This window comes from Microplitis mediator, chromosome 10, assembly GCF_029852145.1.
Source record: "Microplitis mediator isolate UGA2020A chromosome 10, iyMicMedi2.1, whole genome shotgun sequence".
NCBI classification, from domain to species: domain Eukaryota; kingdom Metazoa; phylum Arthropoda; class Insecta; order Hymenoptera; family Braconidae; genus Microplitis; species Microplitis mediator.
Window position 1 is genome coordinate 16,412,542 of NC_079978.1, and position 12,132 is coordinate 16,424,673.

The window sequence follows — 12,132 nt, forward strand, 5'->3', positions numbered from 1 at the left end:
TTATAGAAGACTAGGTTGGCTTAAACTTAATACAAGGAGAGATTTTTTCATTACATGTTTATTTTATAAAGAAATTCGTATGAACTATCGACAATTATTCGGTTGCAAATTAGAATTACTGCCAATTACACTACGTAGAGGTGACATTAGGCAAGATTATCTAAGATTACCTAGAACTAACTCGACAATATATGAGAAATCCTTTTTAGTGCACGGCATACATATCTGGAATTCTTTACCAGCTGATATAACAACATTAAACAATTTTGAGGAATTCAGATCTGCGTGTTATAACTATTTCTTTGAAAAGGATATTTAACAGATTTAATAATAATAATAATAATAGTTCATGATAATAACGATAGTAATAATAAAATTAATTGATAAGTACATATTGATTGATAATTAAATAATTATTAATTAATGTCAATTAGATGCCTAATGCTTAATGCTTAATATTTAATGTTAAATATTTAATATTTAATATTTGAAAAATGATGTACGTATATGTAAAATAATGTAACTTTTAAATTGATGGTCCTTAGGGAGCTACGGCTCTAGGATCAAATAAAAATTATTTATCTATCTATCTATCTACGTACATACATACATACATACACTCGGACATCATCTTGAAATTAGTCAGAATAGCTTCCTAGGACCTCAAAACGTCGACATCTGATGAAAATTCGATTTTCGTAAATCGGACCGAAACTAATAACTTCCCAAATTTTTGAAAATTTACAATTTTCTTAGCAGGAAGTTAAAAATTGCTAGGTTTTGAGCCAACATTTTTCTCCGTGCACAATTTTTTAAAATTTTCTGTGATTCATTTTCTTCTATTTTTCTTCAAAGATAAAAATTATCGGTGTCATTAATTTTTTTTAGATCAACCAAAAACATAAAATAACTTTTAAAAAATCATTTCTGTAAAATTTGTATGTAAAAATATCTATTGTCTGATAATTTTAATGACTCAGTTTTTTTTCGCGATAATTATTGCACGACTCTTAATGCGAAGCATTAGTAAACTGTACGATCGAAAAATTCAGTTCGCCTCTTTTTCGCTACTGTTTTTATTGTTTTACTCTTGTTAGTCCACGGAGCTTAACTAAGTTATACATTATCGGATAAAGAATTTATAATAAGGATTTTTTACATATACTTTCGACCACCCAGTCGCGTCTACGCGAAAAAAGACATCTGAGTATCTTGGAGAGCGAATTTTAAATTTCTAGTATAATCGAAAGGAAAAAAAAAATTGTCCTTGAAACTTTTATCGTCCATTTTTTTTTTTATTGCAAATGAACATTAAGAGCCGTGCACTTTTGGATTTACCAAACTTTCTTTGGGTTTTAATTGAAATATTACGTAAAAAATTTGGCTACTGACGTTCATTGTCTTCTAAAAATAAAATAAATCGTCGAAGACATTAGATAAATTTAATTAGCTTTTAAATAGACTTTTAGTGAGATTTTTTGATGATAAGATAATTGAATTTAAAGCTAATTATATACTGGTGATTTGACACGTCGACCACATTAAATGTAATCAAATAATAATTTGTTCGTCAAAGAGTTCAAATAGTCTTTTATTTCTTTACTTGTTCTCAAAGAACTTTACCATGAAGTTGATATTAATTTTTGTAATTTTTAACGCCGTTTCTCTGGGAACTTCTTGTTCGGTAAGTGAAAGAAGAAATAAAAATAAACGGTTCCCTATGGTAATTATTTATAATTTTATAATAGAGTTCAGGAAAAATGCCTATTGATGCAGCCAGAAAAGGTGTACTAGTAGGCCCAAATACTCCTGTTTACTATCTTAGAAATGGACACGAAAATTTGACAATTGAGAAGAAAACAGATGTAAGTAAAAAACTTTTGCATAGTTTCCAATCTCAACTATTTTTATCTTAATCTTATATACATGATGTTACTGCTTAGGTATTGAAAGTTTCACGTTCCGTCAGTTATTACAAAAGTCCTTACAATTTTAATAATAGTAAGTTTTTGTGAATTTGAATTTAATTCTAAAGAAGAAATAAATATGGTATAAACCAACACTTAATTATCGTTTCAGATACAATGTTTTTAAGGATTCTAGTTATTGTCGATTATGAATTATACCGTAAAAATGAAGAGCAAGGAATAATTGATTACGTAGTAAAGTACATGAGTGGAGTCGACGAGTATTTCTTGCCATTTGATTATCCGTCAGTTAAAATAGTTCTAGCAGGAATAGTCATAGCTACAGTAAAGTTTTATAATATCCTGCAACGGAAAGTACAAATTTCTGTGATTTTCCGAGGGAAAATATACGTATGCGCACATTTATTATCTGTTACTCCATAAAGGAGAAGAATACCCGGGTCAAAACTAAAACTTGATTCAGGCTCGCTTCACCTTATTTTCTTTTGAAGTTATCGATTTGCTGACAATTTTTCGATAAGATCTCGACTTTTTCGACTTAAATTTAATTTTTTTCAACTTTTTGAACTTTTTTCATCTTAGTTTCAACTTATTGCAACTTATTCATATTTTTAACTTCCCGCTAAAAAAATCGACGATTTTCGAAAAATTGGGAAGTTATTGTTTTCACCCCGATTTGCGAAAATCAAAATTTCATCAGATGTCGACGTTCTGAGGTCCTAGGAAGCTATTCTGACTATTTTTAGAATGATGTCCGAGTGCCTGTATGTATGTGTGTGTGTGTGTGTGTGTGTGTGTGTGTGTGTGTGTGTGTGTGTGTGTGTGTGTGTGTGTGTGTGTGTGTGTGTGTGTGTGCGTGCGTGTGTGTGTGCGTGTGTGTGTGTGTGTGTGTGTGCGTGCGTGCGTGCGTGTGTGTGTGTGTGTGTGTGTGTGTGTGTGTGTGACCGGCTTATAACTTTTTAACTAATGAACCGATTTGGATGGTTAAGGCGGCAATCGAAAGAGCTTGTTGGCCATCAACTTTTCTGAAAATTTCAGATCATTTGATCAAGTAGATTCGAAAATATTGGCGAATTACGTAAAACAAATTTTTTTTTTTTTTCAGTTTTTTATTGATTTCTCAGAAACGACTCGAACGATTGACTTCAAAATCTAATCAGCTCTAAAACTCAATAAAACGCGTCGATTGCCGCCTCAACTATCAAAATCGGTTCATTCGTTCGTGAAATATCGTGGGCAAAAGAAATGCCAAAAAACGGTTTTTTGCGAATATCTTTGAAACGACTTTACCAAACAATTTCAAAATTTGATCAGCTCTAGAACTCAATAAAACACGTCGATTGCCGCCTCAACCATTGAAATCGGTCGATTCGTTCGTGAGATATCGTGGGAGAAAGAAATGCTAAAAACGGTTTTTTTCGAAAAGAATGGGATACAATAGTATTTTCGAGCTCGAAGAGCTCAAAAATGTACTCACGACAATGTTTTCGATTTCAAGGAGCTCGAAAACAGCGGGACGTTTTGGGGCTGGCCTGCAGGGTCAACGGATAGACAGATTTTTTGATCTTAGTTTGAACTTATTCGCCTTTGCTTCGAGCACGATAGTCATTCACCTTACATTTGACTTGCTGAACCAAGTCGAAAAAAAGTTATTTATTCGCCTTACTTCCGCCTTTATGTGCAAAAATTATTTTACCTTAGTTTTGACTTTTTCGTCTTATAATTTAAGTCAAATAAGTCTAAACCAAGTCAATTTCGACTTGATTTCAACTTTTTCGTCTTAAATCGTGACTAAGTAAGCCAGTTAAGTCTAAACCAAGGCGAAAACTCAATTTATTTCATACCTCCGTAAAAAAAGTCGAGTTTGTCTTGTGAAAAACGGCTCCCAATTTCGACTTGGTAAACCAAGTCTAAATCAAGTTTTATTTTTGACCCGGGTATCCATTTTTTCCCCTCAAACAAGACAAGAATTTGAACTTTCCGCGCCTATTATGGTAGGATCTACGTTTTCTTCATACTTATATATTTATTTATTTTGTCACTCTGTAGCATCCAGATGCAATTAAATTTCTGAAACCATTGAAGTTATCTGATGACGCGAGTCTAAAAGTAATGGAATATTCAGCTACTACATTTGAACAATTTGTTGATGTTATCCCATTAGATAGTTTTCATGCTGACGAAGTATTGCACAAAATGAACGGATTTTTATTTCAATATAGAAACATTTTTAATCATAGCGAATATGATCGTTATTTAATCTTGGCATCGTAAGTGATATATATAATTTATGAGACTCTAAATATATATTTGACATCAAAATCATTGCTTTTTATACAATAGTCGACACTTATATACTGGGAGACCGCCTTATTTGAGCAGAGTGCTCGGTATGACGGATTTTGCATCCATTTTTTTAGAACATAGAAAACCATCAAAAATTCCACTTGGAGCAATTGTTGATGAACCACTAGACATTTATCAAGATACAGGTGCCCACGAAACTGCTCATATGTGTGTAAACTTATCGTTTATATTAACCCGACTAGAATTTCTTCCTGATTTGCCTGAAGTACCATAAGGACCTTATCAGGTTAATATAAGGTTTGCCTTATTAGGGCAAACCTGACAAATTCCTTGTCAGGACCTCATCAGGATATCCTTATTCAAAAAAAAGTTATTTGCCATTAGGTCAACCTGACGAGTTCCTGATCAGGACCTCGTCAGGTTATCCTTATTCAAAAAAAAGTTATTTGCCATCGAGTCAACCGAACAAGTTCTTGATCAGGACCTCGTCAGGTTATCCTTATTCAAAAAAAAGTTATTTGCCATCGAGTCAACCGAACAAGTTCTTGATCAGGACCTCGTCAGGATATCCTGATTCAAAAAAAAGTTATTTGCCATCGGGTCAACCTGACAAGTTCCTGATCAGGACCTCGCCAGGATATCTCTATTAAAAAAAAAAGTTATTTGCCATCGGGTCAACCTGACGAGTTCCTGATCAGGACCTTATCTGGATATCCTTATTCAAAAAAAGTTATCCTATCCTTTTAAATATTTCATTTACAGGCTAAAAATTAAAAAAAGTACAAAAGAATATTATATAAAAATCACGTCAATTATTGTAGCACAGATTTTTTACTTCTTCATCAGTTATTCTTTGACATCATATTGAATATTATATTTACACTTTCAGGATCACATGTGTATGTTAGCCCAGTGGATAGCATCGAGGACTTTGAATCGAAAAGACGCAGGTTCAAGCCCAGCAGTTATCGGGATTTTTTCATCAATAAAAAATATAGTTTACTTCCTCTAATTAATGCTCTCAATACAACCCGGGAAAAAATGATCAGGCCTGACCATGCCTGTTCATGTATGATCAGGCCTGAAATTAGACCTGATCATGCCTGTTCATGTATGATCAGGCCTGAAATTAGACATGATCAGGCCTGATCATACCTGTCCATGCCTGTTCATGTCTGAGGCGTTAAATACACTCAGGCCTGTTCATGGCTGTTCCTGCCTGACCATGTCTGTTCATGTCTGAAGCGTTATATGCGTTCAGGCCTGATCATACCTGTCCATGCCTGTCCATGTCTGTTCATGTCTGTTCATGTCTGAAGCGTTGAATAAGCTCAGGCCTGATCAGGCCTGTTCATGCCTGGTTATGTCTGTTCATGTCTGTTCATAGATATAAAATTTTTTTGACCAAGATTCTATCATGTATAACCCGGGAAAAAAGGATCAGACCTGATCAGACATGAACAGGCATGAATCTTAAGACTTTCAGTACTTGAAGTTCGTACGAGATCTACTTTTCAACTCAATCTCTCAGGTCAACAGGTAACGAGGCGAACTTTCAAGCGTAAGGTCCACGGTTCGAATCCTAGACACTCCCATATTTTTTATTTTTTTTTCATTTTTATAGAAATAATTACATATAATTGTATATAGATATGCATAATTATATATAATTATATAGGACCATTTTTTATATATAATTGTTTTACCAGAATGGGCATGAACAGGCATGAACAGACCTGATCAGACCTGAACATGCCTGACCAGGCCTGGTCAGGCATGGTCATTTTTCATGTCTGATCAGGCCTGAAGACTCATGCCTGCTCATGTCTGATCAGGCCTGAACATTTTTTCCCGGGAATAGATAACATTCTCGATCGATTTCAAATTCTATTATTTTTTTTTTTGCAATTTAATATTTTTTTAAAAATAATTACTAATAATGTAATCCTGATAAGGACCTCATGGGTCTTAAGCGTTACATCCATACCAGGATCCTCGTCAGGATACCCTGATCGGGATCTTATTTGAAATAAGGTTAACCCGATAAGGACCTCGTCAGACCCTTATGAAAAATTCTAGTCGGGAAGAATCAAAAATCATTTTTTTCTGAATGTAATTTATTTATGTTTATAGGCTCAATATCGGTCATGATAATTCTTCAAAATGTCAAGACGGGTATATCATGAGTGAAACCGGATATCGTAATTCAAACTCATACGATTGGTCAGAATGTTCAAAGGAGGCGTTACAAGAAACTTTTAGGTAAATCTATCTACAAGTTTATAAATTATAAAATTCAATGACACATCAAATTTAGACTGATGATCTTTTATTTATAAAATCTTCATGGATAAATAAACTTAGCATATTTACGTTATTTTATTTATTGTTTAGGGATGAATATTATTCGAGTTTACTCAAACGGCCTGAATTTTTGAGTAATTGAAATGATCCATCAAGAATTTCGTCAAGATTACGTCGATGTAAAAAATTAATATAAACATTATTATTCATCTTCTTTTTTGTTTGTAATACATATCGATAAATAATTAATTTACTTTATTACGAAATTTTCAATGCCTTCAAAGACTTTTTTGTTAATCTTTTGAATATGCAGACTCATACAGAACGAGATTCTGACGTAAAATACCAAGGATCAGACAAAAAAAATCTGGAAAACCGTTGACTCTCCGGGAAAACCCTAAAACTTCCCGCTATTATCGAGCTCAGAAAGCTGAGTCTAGATTTTCGATCGATTTTCTATATAGAATTCCTTTGTAGAATTTCTTAGACGACGATCTCGACCAAAACTAAGACGTCCGTTAGGGTTTCGAGGCCTCGGGGGTATCAAATAGTACATTACGACACTAGGTCAGAAAGTTGAATTTGATATCACATACGTCAGAGAATTCAGCATTCTGACCGGGGGTCGAATACTATTTTTCTTGTTCCCCAGTCGAAAGTACGTTGAATTAATTAACATTGCGAGGCGAAGCCGAGCGGTAAAGGGGGGTTGGGCCTACCCGACTTTTGCAGAACTGAGGCGAAGCCGAAGTTTTTGCTGGTCGGGGCGGGCATCAAAAACATTAAATGATTGAAAAAGAAAATTATCGATTCAATTTTAGTTGAAACTAGGTATTTTATTTCTCTCTTTAGTAATATATTTTAGACTTTTTTATAAGCCCAAACACTAACTACAACAATACACAATAGTAAGAATGTATTATCATCTCTCGTATATTTTCTTACTTTTTCTCTTACTTCATGCGTTATTTTCTTTACTGATAACAAAGTTTCAGTCTCAAGACTTTTCAAATTTCAATTAAATTTATGGTTATGATATGATAAATAAATAGACAGGCGCATCCGTGACTACACGGAGAGAAAAGAATAGATCTGATTCCAATGTAGAATGGTAATAATTCCTATGTTACATAGGAACGAGGATTTTTTAGCGATGAGAGTCAAGTGGCAAAGTAATCCCGCCCATTCTAAATGGTAACGTTGGCTATGCTAGCATAGGAATGATTACCATTTTACATTGACGAGCGGACTATGTAAATGGACGAGATTACAATTTTACCTAGCAATATTTGCTATGTTATTTATGTAAAATTTAGTGAATAAGGTTATGATAGAATCCGTAAATCAGGTAATTTAAAATACACTCAGGGGTGCTGATTGAATCACGGCTGTGATTCAATCAAGTAAAATTCATGAACAAAATACATTTAGTTCACTGACCAAAACTTAGACAGTTGAAGAAAACCTTTTGTGAAGACCGACCGTATGACGATACTATACGTAATCGGCTTAGGACACTATCTTTTCGTTCCGATCTTAAAAAAATTCAGTCTGTTGTTTTAAGCCGATGAGTAAAAATCTTCGTGTTCAATCGGGTCAACGAAAAGACGTGAGTGGAAAGGTGTGAATTTTATCCCCACCACATCATGACTTGAACTGAACGAAATACTTATGTTAGGAATAACTCAAAACAACCTTTGAATTAAACTTCTGAACAAAACCTCGTGAGTAAAACGTTTAGTTCACAGCGTTTGAATCATTCAACTGCACGAGCCAGTATTCCGCTAGATGGTGCTAATAATAATATTGACATGAATAGTGTTATTCAAAAAATGACCATTCAATAAAATATGCTTATGAAGCTTCTGAATATTATTGAGTAAGAGACATTGGGAGGAGACGCTTAAGATGGGGGGGGGGGTAATTTAAGCTATTTGTAAAGTTAAAAATACAAACTAGTTGAAATTGCCCGTAAGAAAATTATTGTATACAATTTTATAAAATTTTAGTAAAATCTTATTATACTTCAGCACAAGTATATTTATAAAAAAAATTGGTAACTTCCAAAATAATTTTTTCGAATTTTAAATTTATAAAAAGTGAAAATCACTTTTTGTTAAATAAAAAATAGAAAAAATGAAAAATAAATAAAATGAGCTAATAGATAACTTTCTTTGAACCATTACCCAAACAATTACGGGTCAGTACAGTTGAAAAAATTTTTTTTTTCATAAAAAAACACGACTTGAAAAGTTTTCGAAACGTATCAACAATTAAAACAAAATTTATATGCTTTTTTTTCGATACGACAGAAATTCATTTCGCGAAATTCTGAATCGAAGGGTATATAGGAATTTTGGACGTTTTTTTGAAATTTTTGTTTTATAATTTTCAGTACAAGAACTTATAAAAATTTCTTGCCGTGAAACTTAGAAAAAATTCGACTTCGGATATCTTCGGGAATTGCTAGAGAGAGAAAGTGGTCAAAAGACGTAGTGTCTTTCTCTAAAGGATTAAGTCCGTGCGTATCCCCACGGACAGATTGTGATCTTTTTTTTTTTTTTTTTTTTCGTCACCAACGACTGAAATTCTCTTTTTCATCAATTCTCATTTTTCAATTTGTTATAAACAATGTCATCGAAACTTAAAAAAAACAACGTTTCTACAATATAGGTATCAAAAGATTGCAAATTTTCTGAATAGGAAAAATAACTCATCATGTAGAGAACTTTTTTACATATTTGTTAACTAATTTATTATAAATAATGACGAAAACTTTTTTAAAAAAAGTCCTCTACACGATAAGTTATTTTTCCGATTCAGAAAATTTGCAATCTTTTCATACCTATATTGTACGAACGATTTTTTTAAATTTGTTAATTAATTTTTTATAAACAAAAAAAAACTTTTAAAAAAGAAGTGTGTGTGTCAGCTCCGACCACGATCGGAGTTTACTCCTCCAGATCGACTGTCTAAATAGACCTAAAAAAGGCTTAAGTACTAGTCTAAGAAAAAGACTAATACCATATCAAATGGTGAATAAACGAATCAATGAAGATACCTAAATAATGTCTTTTTATTCTATTTTAGACTAGTCGAGAAGTTGATTTCCTGCAAAAAATAGTTACAGGTCTCTTAAAAATATGCTTGATGGCTCGAATGATTCGGAATGGCGTCTAGAGAAAGACGTTTTTTGGATTTTAGGTGGAAAAATAAAATTACAATTGTTATTAACAAAAAACCGTTAGAAAAATTAGCCGTCCAGTTTTTTGGCAAAATCTCAAAAAGTATAAGTGATAGCTCAAATATGAAAAAAGTTTCGGAAAGAGCAGAAAATTTTAGTAAAAAAGTTCTTAACTCCCCGAATTGTAGCTCCAATGTTTATAATTTTAATTTAACATTGAAAATCGGCTATTGCGCGGCAGTTTCGACATGCACGCGCCGCCACTCTAGGGAGTGTAATTTTTAAATAATTTTTTCATGCAATTAAATATCAATAAAAAAATTTGAAAACGTTCTGGTGTCATCTAAACACTTCAAAAAATATGATTCCACGGTAATAAAAGTTGTATCATCATTTTTCAAAAAGTTATTCAATTGTTAATCAACATTTTTTTTACGGGTTTATGTTGTCATAAAAGGCGTCTAAAACTTTAAATAATTTATCTATAAATTTGTTGGTTCTTGGAGCCCTTTTTGTAAACATACTCAACGAGATGGGTATAAAAGCTTATAAAATATTTTTATTTCATTAATTATTAATTTTTGAAGTAACAAAAAAATTAAAAATTTTAATAATGTATGTTAAATCATTTTTTTTTTTTTCAATTTTAAGATATTACTTATTTCATATTCTTGTTAGGCATTATATGATTACTTTTCAAATTTTTTCTTTCCATTCGTGTAGAAATTTTTTATAAACAAGTAGTTGAATAAGAGGGTTATTGGCCCCAAAATCAAAACAGCGACCTACTTTACCGACCTACGATAAGTACCCGATGTCGGCAATGTAGATTTGTTTTATCGACATTTAAGCCTGATGTTGGTAATGTAGATTTCTTTTTATCGATATTTGGGGACCTTTTTCATATTTATGGTAATGCAGATTTATTTTTATCGATATCTGGGGGGCTGTTATCGGCAATGTAGATTTAATTTAGCGATATGTGAGACCTTTTTTTCATTATTAATCAATATATTGGGACCTATTTTCTCATTAATGATAATGTAGATTTGGTGGGGGACTTGCTCATGATAATGCAGACTTGTTTAAGGCCTAGCCATGGTAATGCAGGTTTGATTAGGGGTCTGTTTCCTTTTATCGATAAAAGAAGATTTTGGGACTTAGCAGATAAATAAGAACTTTTTAATATATATTTTCAAATTTTTACTGTTTTATGCAGGATTGGGAGGGAGGCTTGGCGGGAGGGGGCTTGGTGGGAGGTCGAACATTCGAGAATGTTCACGAATTTTTTATACACATAAAGGTGGGGTTTTATTTTTCAATCCTGATTATTTCAAATCTTTTAACGGCTGTAAGGGGGGTGGGTTTTGGCCAAAAATTTGAAAGTTTTTCCAGGAATATTTTCATTTCATTAGAAGTAGGGGATTCATCGGCTGATCTAACCGGTTTTGAACCAATCATTTTTTTAAATTTGTACTCCCAAATTATATTTTCTGCAGAAATCCCCACAAAGAGCATTTTTTAAGTGGGGATCATCAATATAAAAACTCGAGTTTTTGTCATAATCCTCACAGTTATCTAAAAATTTTTTCTGTGAGTAGTGCACTATAAAGTCGTGTTCAATAGGTAAGATTTTTTTAAATTGTAAAAACTATTAAATATATTCAAAATATGATAACTTAAAATTAATATTTGGAATATTTGCACAGCGAATAATGGACCTTTCAAAAGTTAATGAGGCCATCAAATTACCTGTATTTTTACCAACCAAAAAGCTGAACGAATTGGAAAGAGATGGTGATTATCAAATAACCGCTTTCAAAAATGTCAATACGAAATTTGGATTAAGAGTTGTTGCTACAATTAATAACGAATTCAATGTTTTTTTACCAAAAAGGACGTCGATATTGATAACGAAGAATCCTAATTATTTCGAAGAGTTACTCAACCCAATACCATATCATAAGCTTTACCTTACTTATTTCGGTGGTAAATATAACGACTTTGAAATGACATATCATGATTAATATATCAGCCGTATTATCATTATTTCTCAATATTACATAAATAAGATAGTTAACATCTATTTCTGTAGATCATTTACACTATTAAAACATAGCAATGCTGCAAATATATATGTTGTATTCGATCAAAAATATCCTAATGTACTTTTACGAACTGTATGTATGTATGAATTATGAAACAAAATACTTAATGTACTTTTACGATATGTATGTATGTAATATCAAAATAAATAGCTACATTGATAATGTATATAGTTATTTTCTGTACTGTATATATATATATATATATATATATATATATATTAATAAAAATGTAATTTTGTTTGCCATCCGGCCATTATCGCCTTAGAATAAATAAATATCTATCAATGAACAATGAAATAAA

General features: G+C 32.1%; 1 protein-coding gene across 1 annotated transcript; it reads left to right on the forward strand.

Moving 5' to 3' along the window:
• The first annotated feature begins 1,046 nt into the window (after window positions 1-1,046).
• LOC130675884 (uncharacterized) lies at window positions 1,047-6,777 on the forward strand. The gene is made up of 8 exons (XM_057481781.1): window positions 1,047-1,684; window positions 1,749-1,865; window positions 1,944-2,001; window positions 2,080-2,252; window positions 3,978-4,198; window positions 4,272-4,442; window positions 6,369-6,497; window positions 6,630-6,777. The coding sequence occupies exons 1-8, from the start codon at window positions 1,625-1,627 to the stop codon at window positions 6,679-6,681; spliced, it is 981 nt and encodes a 326-aa protein (XP_057337764.1). The 5' UTR covers window positions 1,047-1,624; the 3' UTR covers window positions 6,682-6,777.
• Window positions 6,778-12,132: the final 5,355 nt, after the last annotated feature.